We start from the raw sequence: 20174 nt of genomic DNA, 5'->3' as shown, positions 1-20174 counted from the left end.
TATCCAGTCTTGCAGGAAGTTAAGGCTGTCACAAGCAATGTCAACTGGGCTGCTAAATGACATGCACATATTAGTGCAGTGGTATGGCTATTTTTTTCTCAGCTGTTGAAGCAAAATACATGACTGTCTTATCCCAGCCCTAATGGTTTGAAAAATTATTCCCGGTGAGGCTTGTGTTTGCCCTTCATTATCTTGGTTGGGTGAGGTGGATTTGTTTCATGGGTCATCAGAAGTTTGAACATCAGAGTTTACACATACACTTCAGTTTCTGTGTGTTCAGATGTAAAACAATGGTAAAGGAGGAAATACTTTTGATGACCCAGTTTCCCTGGAGCTGAGAACAGATAGATGTATTTTCTGTAGCATGCAATATTGCTGCAAAGTGGTGAAATGCTAACCTGCCCATGTCTGTGATGATTTCCCTCCTGACTTGGATAAGAATGACAAATTTGTGTTAGGGATTAGTCTTCATGCGTAGCCTGCAATGACAAATCCTATAGGCACTGATGGTTTTGCTCTGCTGACTGTGGAGATGAGGAAAAATAGCATCAATAACTAAGGACAGACTTATAAATATGTGTGTATGCAAAATAATGTTTTCCACAAGAACAGAGAGGGTTTTGGTGCTAGCTGTGCAATTCTCAGTAGCCATCCCTAGCCGTGTTCACTACCACCTCACAGCTTGGGCCCTGTGCGTTAGATGGTGTTTCACTGAGCTCTATTACCACACTTGCACTTACCTTTAATTTTTTTTTATTCTCAATAGAGATTTGAAGTAATATTGTCCTAAGAGACCTGGAGTTCATGCATCTCCAGTGAATTTTCATTCCTAAAGATATTTTCCTTAGTAGTTCTGTCTCTTTTACTGGGTTTTTGTTGACCCTCTGCATTGTTTACAGAGTCAGTTTTATAGATACTTTTTCATTTCTTACCAAGGTTGAAACAAGTAAAATATAAATCCTTTATCAGTGCTAAAAGATAAAAAGTCTTGAAACTTATACAGCATTTCTCCTATCCACTCCAACTCTTCAAAGCAATTCATATAAAACTTGGTAGGAATCCATTAAAGTAGTTCTTCAGAAGTCTAAGACATTTTATCAGGTTATATAAATCTAAAGCTGATTCCATTGATCACAGTGAACCTCAACCATTTCACAGCAGGGTGTGAACCTTGGAAATTCTGTGGAAATAGTGCCTGGAAATAACTCTGTCTATCTAATTAGCAAATTAGTCTGGTGTGCCTACCACTTAGTAGTGCTTGCTAGTACCCTTTGTGAAATAAGCTCTGTACCAACTCAAGATGTTTGTGACTAGATTTCTTTGCTCATAAAACTTGGCACTTGAAATTCTTGTGAGGCATTAATTAATTATTTGAAAAATGCACAGCATTCGTATACGGGTGCTATATAGCTCATCTGGCCTCTTGTAACTAGGCTGTGGGCTTTCTGTCTTGGACTCATCCAGATCTTCCTGGAGGACCTCTGGGATGGAAAATTTGCTGAGATGATCCATAGCAAGGATACATGAAATCTCTTCTTTGGCTTTGAGCCACAGAACATCCAGAAGTTGGTACTTCCCCAGCAAGGCAGCAGAGGTGTTACCAGCTGTGTGTTGGGACAATGTTGCCTTTGCTGGAGGTCCACTGATGCAGCACCTATAAAGTCTGGTTGGAAACACTGCCTGTTCTTGCAGGTAAATGCCCTCTTCCATAAATGCCCTCTTCCATGTCCCATTATGAAAAGTACCTCTCAGAGCTGTCTTTGATGAATCCTGCTTTTTGTGGGTGTTGTTTTCCTGTCTCAACTGTGCTAACCACGCTGTTTCCTCAAGGGTAAGTGGGTAGGTAAAGAGTGTGTTGCAAGACTTCTTTTCTAGCTATTAGTTTTGACCTATTTTGTTTACTGGTATCTGGACTGTTTGCCAGATGTAAGTAAAATAAAAAATACCCCAAAAAAGATGCTTTCCAATTTTAGACAACTGTTTTGAGACCTCAGAGTGATATTCAGTTGTCTGGGAGGAAGTATTGCTTATTTCTGCAGTAAACAGAACCAGTGGTCCCTTGTGCTTGACAGAGGGTTATAATGTAAATATAGAAATGTTCTTGCTTGAATGAACTGATTTATTACTGTGTTCTCTTTTAGGATAGTGAAATTGTCCCCAGAGAGGTTAAGGCGTTGGTGATGTGCTTGCCTGAAGTGCTGAGGTGGAATGTCACTTGCTCTGTGTTTTGGCTGCATGTGTGGAGTCTACAGACTGCACAGGGTACTTCTACTCTGGTACACCTACTCATCATGGTCTATCTAAACTCATACTCTGGTCATCCACAGGGACAAGCTTTATCCTCCCAGTTGTCCAGAGCATGAGTCCTACCAAGAGCTGAATTTGCCCTGGTGTAATTTGGAGCAGGCAGGGACATGCCAAAACATTACATGAAGGACAATAATTGGGTGGCATGCATTTATCTGAACACATTTCCCACTCCTTAGAGAGCACTCTGCATCTTGGTGGGCACTGGCAGCTTTGTACAAAAGATTTCAGGCTGGTTTTTATTCTTTGACCCAGAGCAGGGGTGAGAATATCATCCCCTCTCTGGGTGAGACTGGTCTGAATGGTACAGCCAGTAATCAATCACATGTTACTTTAAAACTTCAGCATCCCATGTGAGGATGACATGTCTGCTTTTGTGGTAATAATGAATATGTTTTGAAGCCATCAACACAGCTAGGACTCATTTATTTTGTCTTTTTTTGTCAACTGAGTTTAATTGTTTCACAACCAGAGCTCTTTGAGAAAATAATTTCTGCATCTCCTAGTACCTGCATTCCTAGTGTTTATTCCATTAACTACAGGGATTGTGGATTCTGGTTGAAATAATCTGCCTCTGGACAGGGAGAAGTTGACCCTGCTTGTTCTGCACAGAAAGATGGCAATTAGTTCTTTACTCAAGTAAAAATTCAACAAAGACTTGAATGTTCCTGTGCCTGTTGCTTTACAAGATTGTTTATCTGTTTACAGGGAGGCCACGCTGCCTTTTCAAAGGGCTGCTGGAGGGCTGCCAGCAACAGTAACAGAAACTGTGCTCATTGTTTAAGTGCCACTGGAAGCAGGAATAGCAGACTGATGCCTGCTTTCCTTTCATTTTGTGATGATCTAATTGCAAGAGATATATAATTCCTTGTTATGTCAGGGAAGTTGTTTCTCCAGCATCTGGTACTTCTCTGATTATCTACAAACGGTATCTGAAAATTAATAGGAAATTCAGCTATTATGTAAGAAGTACTACAGGGAACTGCTGCCTGCACTAAGCCTGAGAAGACTTCAGAGACAGCAAGAACTGGCTGTGTCAGTGAACATATAATATTCTTTTTTTTCTTTCTCTTTTTTTTTTTTTTTTTTTAACATCCTAGTAAATTACAGCCTTTGGTTATGGTTTGAAGAAATGTGTTCTACAAATGTTGTAGCATCTGTATGCTGCTGTTTTTACTGCAGCCATTGTACAGGTCATTAATCTGATCCCACATCATAAAAATTTCTCCACCCTCTTTGTGAGTTTCTTTGTTATCCTAACACTTTCCAATACCTTGATGCCTGACTCTGCTATGTTCCCTTATAATTACCTGGGCTAGAACAACAGTTTTTTTATCCTCAATGCACTTGGCTCCTGCAGTGGTGCTCCCATCTCTGTAACAGACTGCACACCCAGCTCTGATGGGCTGGAACTGGCAGCCAGGGAGACATGTGGGCAACAGACCCTCCTGTCTGAGCCCCATCAGCTGCTTACCAGGATGAGCTCATGACATAAGCCCAAAGAGAAGAAATGGCAGCTGCAGATGCTCCCACGTCTGATACTTGGTTTTACCCCTGTAATCACTGTCAAACAACTCTGTGCAAGGGTTGTTGCCATCCAGTGCTGTGCAAGGGGAATGGTTAAGCAAACCCCTCCTAAGCAAGGTGAGGGGAGCTGGCAGGTTTGCCTGGGCTGTGGGGCAGGTCTATAGTGGGCAGCAACAAGGATGGGCCAGCTGTTGCAAAACTTAAAGTGAGCACTGCTGGGAAAACAGTGGGGTTTGGAAAGAGTAATTTTTGGGGACTTACCTGAACATGAGTCCCAAAAAGTGTCCAGGAAGGAAGACCACATGGGAGCATGTCAAGGGTACGGTCAGTACTTAGTACATACAAGGAGTTTAGTCTGAAGTGATGATCCCCACCAAAAGCTAGGTAAATTCCACCAGCTTTTCATAACTGGCAAGAGGTCAGTGCTTCAGGTTTGCTGCCCAATGGGCAAACATTCTCCCAAGGGTACATGTGTCCTAGGTAACCCAAAATGCTATTGTATCCCATATCCCAGATATTTGGACATATCTGTCTGTGTCCAAAAAAATCACTACTGTCTGTTTACGGCCCAGCAGCACAGCCAGAAGTCCAACTGCAGGACGGTCAGGGGCACGAATCCCTTTCAAAGGGTCGGGTCTGACACTGGTTTCCCTTTGTCTCCCCATTTGCAGTTGGCAGTGGGGGCTGCTATCTAGGAAGGGGATGGTACCCTGCCAATTTGAGTGTCTCTTTGTTCCTGTGCAGCTTGTGATTTAGCAATTTTGTATTTAGTAATTATTCACTGCTATTTTTTGCCTGTTGCTGTTTCACTTGTTAGTAACTCAATTTTTCCACTTGTATCTATTGGTATTAGTTCTTTATTGGTGGAAATAGATTGATTGGAACTAAGGGGAGGTAACTCATTTTTAGAGTGTCCACTTCTTTACATTGTCTTAAACCAAGAAAATGTGTCAGGCAGGACGAAGGGGATCTGGTTACCTCTGGGAAAAGGACCTGACATTTTAAGCCAGGTAGCATTTTTAAGGAGGGACGTGGTTCTTGTCTCTGGGGTGCATTCTGACTCATGTTGATGATACACTTTCCTCCATTTTTCCAGGACAGCAGCTTCCGTGGGCCCATAGCTCAGGGAATTCTCAGTGTGGCTTTATCTGCAGATTGACTCTCAGACAGAGCTGGGCTGTGCCACCTCAGCCTTCATGGTTTACTTTCCCAGGCATATTGCCTAAGCCTCAGCTGATCAACAGCATTTTCTAATACCAATAACCTCACATTTTTCAGGCAGCGAGCCATGACAAGGTTGAGGCACACTAAGCCAGCAGCACCATCCCTTGCCAGTGCCATGAAATTTAGTAACACTGACAGCTTTAAGAGTCTCCATTTTCCACAACTGTAAGCCGAAAGAGAAATTCATGACACTTAATATTTGCAAAATGCAGATGCTGGGTTTCTTGAAAACTTCTGTCTAACCACACTGGGATTTGTGTTAGGAAGTCAGTATTTCAGCCAGAGATCCTTAACAGAACTGACTGCAAAAAAAAGGGTGCTGCTCTCCTGCACAGGGCTGAGAACAGGGAAGGAAGCTTCCTCACAGGAAACTAAACCCATATTAAGTTTGTGGTCAGAAAGTCTTAGAAATGGACTGATCATTTGTGCCTGTTCCGACCATCTCGACTTCCTCCACACTTCCTGAAGTCGGCATGAGTTCTTACTCCCAGCTCTTAGTGTAGTGGAGAATGGGACATCTTAACAGTGGCTTGAATTTGGGCTTCAGCTTGAAGACTAAATGCAATTTTACATGAATTTAACTCAAACCAACACCACACTTGAACAATATGGAGGAATGTCTTCCTTCAGATAAAAGCATTGCTTGCCCTAGGAAATATTAATTCTTCTTTTTTTTTTTTCCCACTCATAAACAGGGACTGGTCAGATGTACTCAAGAGACGATGCTGACTTTGGGGATACAAGCCAAAAGTAGAAACATGTGGCTGGAAAGGAGATTGGTGTTTTTAACTTTGGCTGTGTGGTTTTAGGTGACCTTCAGGTGAAGCTGTCAGACTGCACTGCAGAAGGCAACAGATATTTGTGGTAGTCTCTGCAAGCAAGGAGAAAAAAGAACTATAGTTTCTCTTTTTTCCTTTGCTCCATAAATTATGTTCCTATGTTTTAAGATATAGCTATGATAGGATTAAGTTTGGCTGGGTAGAGAAGTGTGTGCAAATGTATGCCAAACAGAAGAGACTATTAGACCAGTCCAGTGCAGAAGCTTGTTCCTCTGTGCTCCCAGGTTTATGGCTTTAGGATACATCCCTGGGCTTGGGGACCAAACAATGGCTTCCAAGGATCCTCTAAATGGTCTCATCACTTCTGCAGAGGAGCCTGGGGAGCTGTACTCATGCCATGCAGTCAGATATGCTCTTCAGTTGTTTGGACTCTAGCCAAGAAGCCTTTTTGTAGGTGGTCACTATAATCTGAACACTAGTAAAATTAGTGGTCAAAGGCAAAAAAGGTAGCACTTTCCAGGCCCTTTAAAGCTTTGACAAAGGTACTTTGGCAGAAACAGCTGCGTAAGACATTACTGCTTTTGGATATCCTCCTCAAACATCTGCTAACAGCTTCTGCTTCCATAGCTGAGAAAAGTCTGGCAGGGGTTCGGTCACTTCAGTCATCAGTTTGACATCTAAAACCCAACTTAACAGCAGCCCTTTAAGTTAAATTGCCTGATTTGACCTTGAAACAGACTGGCAAGCATTCAGACAGTCTTCTAGAAGCAGGCAGAAACAAGTACTGGCCTTAAGGAATGCTGTCATCTTCAGCAACCGCAGGCTATAGTAACCATCTGTCCAAGCTCCAGGTCCCTCTAAAACTGTTTCAAAAACTTCACCTTAACGTTCTATAGCTGTCTGTTAATGCTTTGCTGTACATACTGCACCAAATCTAATGTAGTTGGCTTTGCAAGAACTGCATGCCCTAAATTCAGTGAAAATACTTGGATAAAGAGTAAGAGAGCATTTGCTGTTCAAGCCATTAAAATGATACATTTTCATCCCTTTGGAAAAATGAGTATGGTCCCAACATTAATTAAGATCCCAATTTTAATGTTTAAAAACCAAGAGGTAACAGAGAGATCATAGAACTTGATACATTTTATTTACACATAGAAACTGAGAAACGGTGTTGTTTATTTGGATATGAGCAGCACAAAGTTAACAGGTGATGTTAAAAGGAGCAAAATATTACGGATTACTCACTTCAACAATCTATTAGACATGAGCTTGTCTGAAGCATACATCATTCAAACAACATCGTTTATACTGGATCTGTGTGAGCCTTAGCATATGTTGGGACACTAAAACAAGGTTTCTATAAACAATGTAAAGTTCAAGTCTAGTGGAAAAATACCTTTTCAGTTTATATTTTGTTGGCTATAACACTGAAAACAAAACATACACTGGTATTAATTTGAAAAGCTCTGTAGAACTGACTGTATATAGGGTTTTCCCCTCAAATTTGTGCTCATGATAAAAGCAAATGTTATTTCAAGTTTCATTTTCATCCAAGCCCATAAAATAAACACGGAAAAAACCCACAATTATTTTTAGATGCATTTCTTAACCTCCATTTTTCAGCAGTCCCGAAAAAAACATTTCCATGCTTTACCAGTAAGAAAGTCTATGCAAGGCCTCTGATGGATGCACTCTCAGGAGATACCCAGCCCTCACCCCTGGACACAGCTATCCAATGACCTCTGCCTGTTCACAGAGTGGGATATGCAAGCAGTCCCGGGCCAGGGAAGCTCTTGGCAGCCTCAGGTACCAGCATTTTGGTCGCATGAGAGCAGCAGGGTCTGAGGCAGACCAGGCACAGGACTCTGCAGGAGGGGAGGGGGCTGGAAATGGCACCAATTGCTCTGGTTGCTGGTTTTTCATACTTTTTTTTTCTGAACTACTGGCATTTCTGGTGGCTGAAAATGGAAATGCAGAAGCTCTGCCCTGACTTCTGTTTGTACTAGTTGGGTAAATACACGCCTGGATACAACACAGCATAATGCTAGGTCAAACTGCTGGCTGCAGCTTGCCATGGTTTCTTCCATAAACCCTTCTCAGCACCTTACTCCCAACTGACCCCGGCTGAGAAGGTAAGAGGGATCTGGGTACCAAAGGGGCCCTTTAACAAGGGAGATATTTTACCCAACAGGAAGACTGGTAGACTTGCTGTTGAGAAAACAGGGAGTCATGCGCTGGAATTAATCCTAGCAATTTAACTGGACCTTTTATTTCTCTTTTTACATTAGGGATGTAATTATAATTTCAAGTTTAGGATTTAACTTGTGAACTCTTGGGAGAAAGAAAAGGATATACATTTTGCTAAGAAGCTAAAGTATTTGTATTTCTGTTAAAATTATTCTTAATATGCAGAGCCTATCTCAACACTTCCATTCATAGGGGATAACCAACTGCAAAAATATACAGCATCCTATTTATTTACAATATATATGTACATAAAAATGAAATTTCCTACAACACAACTGCATAGATTTGTCTTCAGAAACATAGGTATGCGTACAATTTGTGAATTCTAGACTTTCCAGCCCTGTACCTTTTATTAATTCATTATCTTTTTTTTTTTTTTCACAGTTCATTACAGAAATCCTTACATTAGATACAAATAAAACATTCTTTGCTGTATGTTACAGGAAATAAGGACTTTCTGACGCCAGGGGCTCTGGGATTTGTTTATGAAAGCACCGTGGCGCCAGCTGATAAAGCCATCTCATGGAGCTGCTGATGGAGCTGAGTACATTCTGTGGTGCCTTTCTCCTACAGGCGCTGGGGTGGGGCAGTAGGACTGGAGGTGGGACACCACCACATGAAAGTTTTGTTTTGACCAAGGTGCTCTTTAGCCTTAATGTAAGGTTCAAGCAAAGAAATGTATAAATTTAAACTAGACATACCATTAATTGTTACTATTTAATACTCAGTATCAGAGAGCTGTGTTGCGCTTATGCATTGTAAGGCAGATGTACAGACAAAACCCACACACCATCCAACCCACACTTGCACGTGTGACCTGTTTCAGGTGGAGCACAGGCTTGGGGTTCATATGTGGCTCAGAAGAGCAGCCCTCGGAGTGGATGAGCATCCCCATCCGTGACCGCACAGGATGACACCAGCTCTTGTGCCCTAGGCTTGCACATGTGCCAGGCACCCCTTGGTCTATGTCAGCTCTACAAAAGGTCTGTGCTGGTGCACAGATTTGGCATTGGCCCTCTGACCAGGAGCACGCATCACCCAGAGAGGTCACTGCCCCGAGATACTGTTCTCAAATAACAATTTACTGTGTTTTACTACCTAGGCATGTTTGCCATTGGACAGAGAAGGGCAGCTGTATTACAGCTGCTGTAAGCCCATAAATATTTTCTTTGCAATGTGCTGTGGACTAGGAGAGGCAGCAAGGCTGTCTTTTGAGTGTAGGATTAACTCATAATCTTATTAGTAATCCCTGCTTCTAATTAGTCCTTCCTTGTCCCTCACCACTCGATTGTTGCTACTACACAAATAAGAATTTTAAAGTTTTTTGTTGCAGTTATTAGGAGCAATTTTGCATACAGTCTATGACATTTGCAGTGCTCACAACAGTGATAAACTCTCTATGAAAAGAAAGCAGACTATCACCTACTAAGTAGATATGGTACTCTGGATCCTATTAATTTTACAACAGAGAAACTCCTACAGCATTTCACTGTGCTCTTAAAATCCTAACTAAAATGTGGGACTCGTACAATCGCGGCTACAGGTTCACTATTCCAAATGAACTGAATAACAGCAGTACATTTTACAGATAACCTCATACAAATATTGTCATCCATCACTGATGTTGACAGTTACAGCAGGGTCTATTGCATTCTGTTAAGAATGTATAAACCTGATGAGAAAACAAAAAGCACGTTATTTCACGTTCATTACCACAGACATCAAAAACACATGATTCCTTTCCATAAATATCTATAAATATGATGCCAGTAAATCAGTCTAAGCAAAATTCCCTCTTCTTTTTTTTTTTTTTTTTTTTTTAAACGAGACCCAGAAACAAAGTCTGTTTAAAGACTTAATATTTTGAGTATCTATTTTTTAGTATATAAGACATGCTTTGGTGGTTCAGTACCTTGGGTAATTCCACTTCTATGCACACTCAGCTCATTCTCCCTATTTATTCAGTAAAACTCCAGTATACAAATAAACTGGGGAAAAGGAGAAGGCAGAATAGCAAAGAGGAGAGAGAGGAATAGTGATGGAGGAGGTTTAGGAAGATGAACAATCACTGACCCAACAGCCCTTCAAGTCGAAGGAAGTTGGGTGCCAAAACTCAATGGTTCATATTTCAAACAGCAGACTACAGACTATTTGGGGGGGAAGGGGGGAAAGAGGAGGGAGATGTCACATATGGGATCTTGTTGGAATCCTGTGCAGCAGATCAGACCTCTAGCTCATACCTGGATACTTGAAAATCTTTCCCAGGGTCTTGTCTCTCACAACCCCCCAGTGCACAGCACTGTGCTGCTCACTAATCAGTAGTAGAAGACAAAGGAGAGGAAAGCAGGAGAGCCTGGTAGCATCTTAAGGATAACACTGCACAGCATTCTCAGGTCTGAGTTAGGTTTTTTGGATAAGATCCAGAGAGATTATAAGGCACCTCAAAACCTGAAATGCAACCTCAGCAAGCTGAGTCAGAGAATGGAGTGAGATGCTGGGCTTCTGCTGCAGTGACCACTGAGGGTTGGGTGCCTGCAAAAGGAAAACCATAAATTTACATCCCAAGCTGAGAAGATGCTTGGAATGAGGCACAAAGAGATAGGAACAAAACACAGGCTCTTCTCCCTAGAGCTTGCCTAACACCTGGTCTTGTACGCTGTGGTAAGGACTTCTCTGTGAATAAGGGCAGGGATCAGTCCCATAAGGGAACAGCATAGAAAGAACCAGTGACCTGCACCATCACAGATAAGGGTCTGAGACCACCCACAGGAAGGTCCCTTGTACGTTAGTGCACGGGCTCCAGGTACAGCAGTTTGTATGTTAAAGGCTGGGCTAGGAGGTGCTTGGGAGAAAGAACGATGCACCAGAGACCTTGCTGGGAGGTTTCCAGTTTTGTTCTTGCTGCTGGGCTACTCCAAGTACTTTGGAAGCTTGTGGAATCCACTCTGCCTTATTTCTGGATCACAGTGAAGTGGCATCAGAGGCAAGCACCTCACTGCCTATGCCAAGGTACAGATCTGGCGGTCTGGGCTTAGTAGGCTTAGTTTCTGCAGCATGAACAATCTGCATCTCAATGCCCAAATTTCTAGGAAGGCCCCAAACTAACCTCTCTGGATGTTATCTTTAGAAACCAACTTTCAGGGTCCTGAGATGTGTTCTGTGATCTCAACTCTGAGTGACTTCAAGTGATGGTAAGGTGTTACATTACAAGGTAATGGCAACTGGGGCAATTCAATAGCTCACAGAAATCCCAAGATCCCAAATACCCTAACCTTAAAAAGAGTAAGTTGCAATGACAGGTTCCTCACAGCTGATGATGGTCTGCTTCCACAGTTACAAAGGGAGCTGTCAATGAAGCAGCTACTGAGAACAAGAGGGTCACTGCATACTGACAGGTATGGTCTGAGCATGCCAAGGGCATCACAGCCCTTGGGCATGAAGCGGGGCTCCCTCCAGCAATCAGTTCTTTCAGTGGGAGCCACGTTCATATTCTGAGACACTCTTTAGCTCACATGGTGAATGACATAAAGTGAACATGTTTATGCTGCTGGCAGTGCACTAATAGAAGATGCCTGCTCAGGACAGTGAGTGATCACCTGCTTAGCTTTTGAGTCTCTACATGTGGTTCTCTACACCAGCTATAAGGCATTAGGCAAATGCTTATTCTGTGGACAACTGTGGCAAGTTACAGTGTTTCTACTAGTAGAATATCTTCTAATTGTTATGCAGAACTAATGAAAAATGTAAATGAAATCTTTTAAATATAAAAAGTATTTCTGTTCATTTAAAGAAATGTTGCAGATTTCAATTTCCATTAGAAATCTAGTAGTTTGGCAGAGTGAGTCAAATCCTGCTCCCATTGCTGTCAAAGACCCCACTGACATCAGTGGGAGGAGGGTAAGACACAAGAGAGGAGCCAGTCCCTACAAGGTATGGAAAAGGCATGAGGTATGATTAAATGCGTAGGTTTTGATAAAACTGGAGCTTGGTATTTTTTTTTCTGAGACCAATGGGGCATTACTAAACAGTTTAATGCTGAAGAAAATGCAGACGACTTATGGAAATCTCCAAATGTCTGCTTCTCTTCAGACTCAAGTACTCATGGTTTGGGGTCAAGTTCTGGTCAACCTCCAGCTCAAGTGTGCCAGAGGAATAGTGGCTGGTGGTGGTGGCTGTCCTTCTCCTGCTCCCTGCTCCGCATCACAAAGACACACACACACACACACAGACATACACAGTCTGCTCCCCAGAGCCATGAATGGACCAAACCCTGGGCCTGGTGCGCCCCCCAAAACATCAGAGAGAAGCACCGGATTTAGGACCTACGCTTACACAGCACTCAGCTACGCTCTCGTGGTGCTTTTCATGCCTGTATCCAGAATGCTACACTTAACCCAGTGAGGCAAATGGTGCCTGGAACAGCAACAGAACAAACAAACAAACCAACAAACCAGATACATACAATTAGAGAGCAGAGTTTTGGCTAAAAGAGGGGGGAAGGATGTGAACGGACAACACTCCAGTTGGAATTGATGGCAACAGGCGCTGCTGCCCTAAAGGAGCAGAGCTTGTGGCTGGAGGGCTAAGGAAAATAATGGAACAATGCAATTCATGGGTAGAAGAGGGGAAACTAATTGGGACAAATTTCTGTAAGTGATGCTCTATATAATGTCATGGACAATTAACACAGACTTTTTGCTGATCAGAGAGTGACACGCCTGCTGGAAGAATGGCTCTGTTTTCTGCAAGAAAATACTCCCATGACAGTATTTTCAGTACTGGATAATCATTATTTGGATTTGATTTGAGTAAACTCACAAAAGGCAGAATAGACAACAGAACGGATGGTTGCGATTTTGGTGTGTAGCAAACAGGGGTATCTTCTTTTGAGAAGAAGGTGAACTTCAGTGGCCTTCAGCATTGCCTCCTGATTGTACCCAGTCATAGATGACCAAGGGAATGCTCACCAGGGAAAACAATACCCCCAGGGCCAAAAAAAGAGAAGCCTGAAACAAAAAAAAAGGAGAGAAGATTAACGAATAAAAAGAAAAGACAATTAATTCAAGTATGTTAACTTCTCTTAAGAAGACGTACAAGGTGATATGATAAAGTTATCAGCTAAAATGAACTAGCACTTCTGGTAAAGACAAGACCAACAGATAATTAAACAGATTAGCCATTTGTCATTAATAATTACTAATTAAAACACCAAACTAAATTTTTTTTCTCCTTTGAATTCACTTCTTAAACACTGATCACCTCTAAAGACGATTAAGTGAGTCTGTTTTTAGGACTGATCAGCTCTGCTCTTTCCAAAGCCTCACAGAAATCAGTATATTCTTCCCATCGGATATGTGTTCATCTAAGTTCAGCCCTTCTGTCGAGGGATCTGTGGATGCAGCCAAAGTGAAACAAGTTTCCTACCTGTCTGCTCAGAGAAGAAAGGTCTAACTGTACAATGCTTCCAGTGCATGCCCCATTAGACTGGGAATACACAGGAGTGTTGCATCTTTTCAGCTGCAGCACTCTCTGGAGCCCACAGCAAATCTTTCCAAGGTCCATTCCTATTTGCTCATGCATGCCAAATGGCTAACATAACACTTCAGCTGGCTGCTTCGTGTGGAACTGCCCTAAGTCTGACTCAGGTCCATTAAAACCATGAGGAACACTGCAAATGGAGCACTTTACATGCATTCTGGATAAACACACAGAAGCAGAGAGAGCTTGCTGCTCTGAAAGGCTTGTTGAAGTGGGCTGGAGGGCTTCCTGCACCCAGCTGCTGCTGCTTGCCAGCCAGGGAAGTACCTCATCCCACAGAGAAGGGTCTCCCCAAAACACAACATGCTGTGCATGGCATGGCCCCTCCACCAGGGGACTCCCAGGGTAAGCAAAGGAGAAGGGCAAGCACAGCTGCCAGCTGGCTGAAGTACAGAGGGAATGTAAAGGAGCTCACACATATGTTCAGATTAGGTCTGCTTTGCACCTAGCACATTAAAGAGAATGACAAGATGGAGGTGGTTGCATCGATGGGAATGGAATTCATACCCAAATCCTCTGAGTCAACTTTGATCCATCCTGCTGTGTAATTTTTAAATACAATGATGAAGGAAGAATGAAGATCAGCATGTTGGCAGAAGTGACCCCTGCAAAATTCAAATGAAAGAGTTTTGTTAACTGTCAGCAACAGCTAATTATTGCGTTGTTGATTAGCAACTGTTTTTTATTAGTAGGACATAACCAGGATACTCTACCTACAACTCCAAAAATATCCTTCATGGATGGGATAAAAATGACTAAGAGGTTGATGATAACCAAAAGAACCAAAGTAACCAAAATATGACGGCATAAGTCAAATTTTGTTTTTCGGGCCATCTCGAATAATGATGAACGCACCTGTAGGGGGAGAGAGAGAGAGGAAGTTTTCTGTCAAGAACAGTCTATGAGCCAATTCAAAGCTTCCCATGTTTATTTTAATTGGTTCTTCATGTGACAAGTGCTGCATAGATCTGTCAGAAATTTTGGGTTGCCTGAAGTAATGTCCTTTGAAATACCCCTTAAAATTAATTTGTTATTTCAGAACTGTAGGTACATATGCATGTGCAGTAGGATATTCCTCTCTTTCTAACATGCCTTTTTAAATCCTTCTTCACTTTAAAAGGAACCTCACCTCTGAGACTGCTCCAGTAAATTGATGTGACATAAGAGAGGATCCTTGTGGATTCAATTTAAAACAGATTTAAGACTAAAAGTGATTTATTTATTTACTGTATAGAGAACTTCTCCAGAAGTTAGTGGGCATCTGGCATGAGAAAAGACTAATCCAAGCTCAAGCTCTTTTTGTAGCTGCAACACTGTAGTCTCAGCCGCCACTGGATTGTGGTTTGCAGAAATGTGCTGTGCACAGCTGTTACCAACTTCCAAACCATGCAGGTCTTTTTACTTACAGTGAAAAACAGCACTGGCACAGTGAGAATCACCGCCACGATCACAGCCAAGCGCACGGTCAGGATGAGGATGTCATCTTTGCTCTGGTATTTGTGAAGCAGATCTGACTGCACATTCTCTATGGGAAAGACAGTAAGGTAAGTGTTCTGGCAAAAAGGCAATTAGTCCACAAAAATCATTGCTTAACAACAGCCTTCTTGAACAACAAGTGATTTATCTGTAAACAAAAGAGTATGGAATGAAACATCCTTGAGTTAATACAGCACTTTAAACAAAATCCCAATGACCCCATTATTCCAGATTAATTCTTTGGAGGCCTGATTTAGGAATGCATCTTAATTCATGACAGCACATGCCTGAGTCTAAGGTAATTTTCACTGTAGAAAAGACAACAGTGAGACATACATGAAAGCTTGCTTACATATACACATTTATACAAAAATAGGTAAAGTGAAATTAGCTATTTTTAATTGGTTCTGTGGACTTTTTTTAAAGTTCCAAATGATATAAAAATAAACACATGCACTGCAATGGCTGAACTTAATATAAACTGCAAGGTCTTGAGCTAAATTCGTTTAAACAGCAAATAAACTTCCAGCAAAAAGCAGTGCCCCTGTTCTCAACTGAGAACAAAGCCTGTCTCGGGTCAGCTCTCAGCAGGACGCTCTGACATTTGCACTCAAATCCTTCAGCAGCTCCTCTGAGGGCTGCCAGCAGAGCCTGCAGCTCAGCTCCACGCTGGCCAGCAGCCCCAGCAGCCAAGACAAATCACAGGGGGTGCTTAACAGGGAGGTGCTGGCAGTATTTTAATACAACCTCCTGCCAAAATGTTTCCTTGAAGCTGTGATAAATAGTGCAGAGCAGGTCTGCGTGTACTAACCAGCAGGAAAACCAAGTTGCTGAGGGACCTACATGTTTGCTTTGTAATTTTTAAATATCCAGGAGCAATAACCTAAAGGGGTGGCTGTTAAGCATGCCACCAAACACACTTGCTGCCCCTTTTTAGGCCCTTGCTTCTGCTTGCTAATCTTAGAAAGCTGGTGGTAAAACATAACAGCTCTTGAAGGGAACTCAGTGGCCACGTCTAATTTACCATCTTTGGCACTTGGGAAAACCTCATGTATTCCTGGAGGCAGAGGGATCTGTCCTGTGGCAAAATGCCTACACTCCCCCCAAGGCGCCCTTCTGGGCAGAGACCACAGGTCAACACCACCTAGGCAGTGCCTGAATCCCCACCAGGAGAAAGAAAACGCTCTCCCACCTCCCTGCAGATCAGGAGTGGGGTTTTCAAGCCGGGCACATGCACAGCTTCTGCAACACAGAGCTTACTCTGCTCCTGCAAGCACAGACTGCAACTTCTGTACCGCTCACGGGCTGCAGCCAGGTAGGAAGTGAAGGGCAAGGCTTACAGTTGAAGGTCTGTTTTCCTTTCAGCTAGATACATCACAGAGCCCAACCACACTGTGACCTTTTAGGGGAAGAAAAACACCTCTTTTCTGTAATTCTGCAATGTAAATATAGTCATCACTGCAACACTTTTGAGAACACAGCAAACAGACAAGTACTATTGGTGTAAAGAAGAAATGGTCACAATAAAAATACTGTTCTTACCCAGGTAAGGGTAGAGAAGAGGGTTAGAACACTGTAAGTGAACATATGAAAGGTAAGGTCTTTTCGGTCTCAAGGGGAAGAATGAAGGAATTTTATGGAGGAATTCTATATTCCCTCAGTGTCTTTTTTGCAGCCTGTCACTGCACTGACACTGCAGAAGCCGCAGCAGAGCTCTCCACAGCTTCCACTTGTGGACTGTCAGTGCTGGGGAGCAGGGATGCCTAATGTGGGGAGAGGCACACAAGACACCCCAGGGATTCCTCCGCCATTCCCCCTCAGGAGGGCCAGAAGGACGCAGCCCCTACCTCCTCCATGGACTCCAGACCCTCGTCCTTGAGGGATGTGGGAGCTTCCCAGAGAGGAGCGCCACAGATCTGCCTCCTCAGATCCCTGGGCCAATCACATCAGAATCTCCTCCCTGCCAAAGCGAAGGGGTCCATGCTGATTTACACCCACTTGCTCCCTGGGGCTGCTAATTTGATGCATCTCTACGAAAATGTGTTAGATGGGAGCAGCTGGATGAGAACGGCTGATGCTGTTGTCACTTGCAGCCTATTTGTGGGTTCATTGGGAAAATTAGAACAGATGACCTCAAGTTACTTCAACACATGTATACTCAAGGCCTCATAATCAGAATGAGAGTTTGAGAAAGCAAATATGAGATTCGGTACACCTTTGGAAAAAAAAGCCACATTTCATATTTACTTATTGTTTTTCTCTTGCAATTGGTGGCTCACAAGGGACATTATCATGAATGAGGAGGTTGTAACAAAAATGCCACTTCGAATAGGGTGGTGAAGACTGATGGGTGACTGAGGTAAAAGGCAAACATCAGCTTTGTCACCTGTCTTGTAACCCCTTAACAGTCTATGGAAAAAGACACTACTTTTCAACATTCTCATGATACTGGAATATGGGAGTTCCCGGGCAACATTCATATTTTATCCTACTTAAGAATTGTGCCTTTAGGGCATGCATGTTGTATCCTTTAGTGATACAATATAATTTGTTTGTTAACTGAATTGATATGCATGGAAAGAGACAGGGTGGGAGTCTCAAACACTGAGATAATCATCCTTTGGTGGCTGAGCTGGGACAACACTCAAAGCTTCCTCACCTTCACTGCCAGTTTGTTTAACCAAGACCTTAAGAGGTCAGCTCTAGGGACACAGGGAAAACATTTGGTCTGTTGCCTCTATGACGGAAGTGTTACTAAGAAAGTGAAAAAGCTGTGATGGCCAATTTGTTACTCATTTCCTAGGACCTGCTCTCAAATCTGTCTCAACTTTTGCAATATGCATGCTTCAGCCATTACCAATGTACACATCATTCAGGTGAGGACCTTGGAATAAAATAAAATCTTAGTGGGGCCCAGCTAATCCTCAGTTCTGTAAAACAAATCTCTCCCTCATATTTTGAAAATGCCTTTTGCAAATAATACTTTCACTTGTGCTTTTCATCCACAGGCAAAAAGGAGGAAAGGATTTATACCTACAATATGAGAACTAAAAGGAAAATAATTTGGAAAAGTCTTTTAATATAAGTGGATGGGACTTTCCTTTCCAGCTGGTATACACTATTGATTTTACATGTATCCCCTTTCCACTCCAATCAGTAAAGAACCCCATACTTACCATAGAAAGTCAAATAGCCAAATATGGCAGTCATAAAGTACATCAGAAACATGGCAAAAAATGAGATATTTGAAACCAACTGCATTTTTTTCTGTGAACGGCTGGAAAAAGAACAAGAAAAGAACACATAAGAATGGTTGGGCTGGATTTTTCCATAGCTGTTCCAAAATGTATTAGGTGTTTGCATAAGCACAGTAATTCTGGGGAGACTCATGAATGCATTTTCATTTAAAACAGAAACACACTGACAACTGCACAAGGAAGAAAAGGACTGGGGAAAAGGACCCTTCTTGGAGCTTAAGTGAAAAAATAGTGGGTGTGACCTGTGGGTCTGCTCCATATCTGTACATGCTTACACAGTGAATCTGTGTGGAGACAGGATGACCCTGAAACACTTTGGTAATTAAATTAAAAGGTCAAAATGAAGGAAGCATAAAATTATTCAGAGAGAAAAAAAAACCCAAAATGTTCTGAATGACTGCAGAGAAATATTTGTGTCCCCATGGGCAGAAAATACTGGATTTATGCTGACCTGTAAAATAGGTTAAGTGTAAACATTTAATCTTTAGATATTTATTCTGAAGTATGAACACTCCAGTACCTAAATTCAGACTTTTAAATCCACACAAGGTTGCCCTAACAGGTACCTGAGAACCTGCTCAAGTGACTTGAAATTTAAAGCACCCAGCAAATGTCTGAGGGCAGTCATAGCTCTGACAGACCCTGACCTCTCCCCTGGGGCTCCCCCATGGCCCAGGACCCCATTGTAGCTGCCCAGGGCTGTCAGCAGTGTCACAGCAGAGCTGGTCTCCAGCTCCCCACAGCCCATCCCAGCTGGAGGTGTCAGTGAGACAACAGTACCAACAAAGGTCTTTTAGTATCAGGCTGAAAGCACTTTTATTTTCCTGGTACTGCAACAGCCTTTCAGTTGCACTAATGCTGTGGAACAAACACTGTTAGTGGAACACACGCCTCTCCTGTGCCAAATATCAACTGGCAGAACTTGGCTCTCCCCAGGCTGCTGTGTATTTCCAGGGAAAACTCCCAAGTATTGCATTATTCTCCACCTCCCTCGCCCCTGCTCCAGGGGCACAGCACGCCTGGGAGGCCACATTTCCTAGCTGACAGGCATGCTTGATGAGTGTTACTAAAGCACACCTCTGAGTGGTACAAATGACTCAGAGCACCTCTGTGCTAACACTTTCCATGTAAAACGGGTCAAAACAATAAACTGTTTAAAAAAAAATTAAAAAAGAAGGGCTTACTCTTTAAGTTCGCTGTAAATCGGGAGGACTGATGGGTGGCACACAAACGCAAAAGCAATGGTGGGCAAAGCGTACACGGTCTGTTCAGAGAGAATTTCAGAAAATAAGTTAAGAAGAAGTATTTTCCCCAGTGGTCTGAAGAAATGTTCCATGTTCAACTACCTCAGCTCCAAGCTTGCTGGACTCTTCAACTAAACACTGAGAGCCTTTCTGAGAAGGCAGAAGACCTGTCACTTAGCATGTGTTTAACGAAATGGGGAAACCAGCGCGCTTTCAACAGGAGGACAAAGTCTTGAGCTGGTGGCGACAGCGCAGCACTGACTGTGCTCACAGAGCACACAGCTGGCTGCCACGCTGCTGCTGGCTTTGCCCCCTGGGATGGGTCTGCCTGCCCAGCTACTGCCACCGTCACTAGCACGGTGTCACAGTGTCACGCGTGAAAGGAACATATGGTGGGTCACGGCCACGCTACCCTGCCTTGGCATGGAGAGGGGCGCGCACCCTTGGGGCTAAGGCTGAAGTCCTGAAGAGGAAGCCCGTCTCCAGACTGTAAGAAAAGAGAACAGGAATGCAGAACTTACAAAGAAATGGATATTTCAAGGTACCAGACTGAATCCCTTAATTTCACAGGC

The 20174-nt window shown here is 42.9% G+C and overlaps 1 protein-coding gene across 3 annotated transcripts in view; it reads right to left on the bottom strand.

Annotated features, from left to right (window-relative positions):
* Nucleotides 1-6911: 6911 nt before the first annotated feature.
* SLC38A1 (solute carrier family 38 member 1) overlaps nucleotides 6912-20174 on the bottom strand; it is a 33621-nt gene continuing 20358 nt past the window's right edge. For 2 of the 3 annotated variants that reach the window (XM_014312378.2, XM_031055597.1), the window contains 6 exons: nucleotides 19543-19622; nucleotides 18278-18378; nucleotides 15032-15150; nucleotides 14339-14480; nucleotides 14133-14230; nucleotides 6912-13093 (listed from right to left, as the gene is read on the bottom strand). In XM_014312378.2, the coding sequence (XP_014167853.1) occupies nucleotides 12992-13093; nucleotides 14133-14230; nucleotides 14339-14480; nucleotides 15032-15150; nucleotides 18278-18378; nucleotides 19543-19622 (642 nt within the window). In that variant the 3' untranslated portion in view covers nucleotides 6912-12991. The remainder of the gene's footprint in view (nucleotides 13094-14132; nucleotides 14231-14338; nucleotides 14481-15031; nucleotides 15151-18277; nucleotides 18379-19542; nucleotides 19623-20174) is intronic. The other variant, XR_004081565.1, reaches the window with a different exon arrangement.

This window comes from Geospiza fortis, unplaced genomic scaffold (assembly GCF_000277835.1).
Source record: "Geospiza fortis unplaced genomic scaffold, GeoFor_1.0 scaffold166, whole genome shotgun sequence".
Classification (NCBI taxonomy): domain Eukaryota; kingdom Metazoa; phylum Chordata; class Aves; order Passeriformes; family Thraupidae; genus Geospiza; species Geospiza fortis.
Note: the sequence above shows the minus strand (reverse complement) of the source record. Positions and strands in the feature narration are given on the sequence as shown.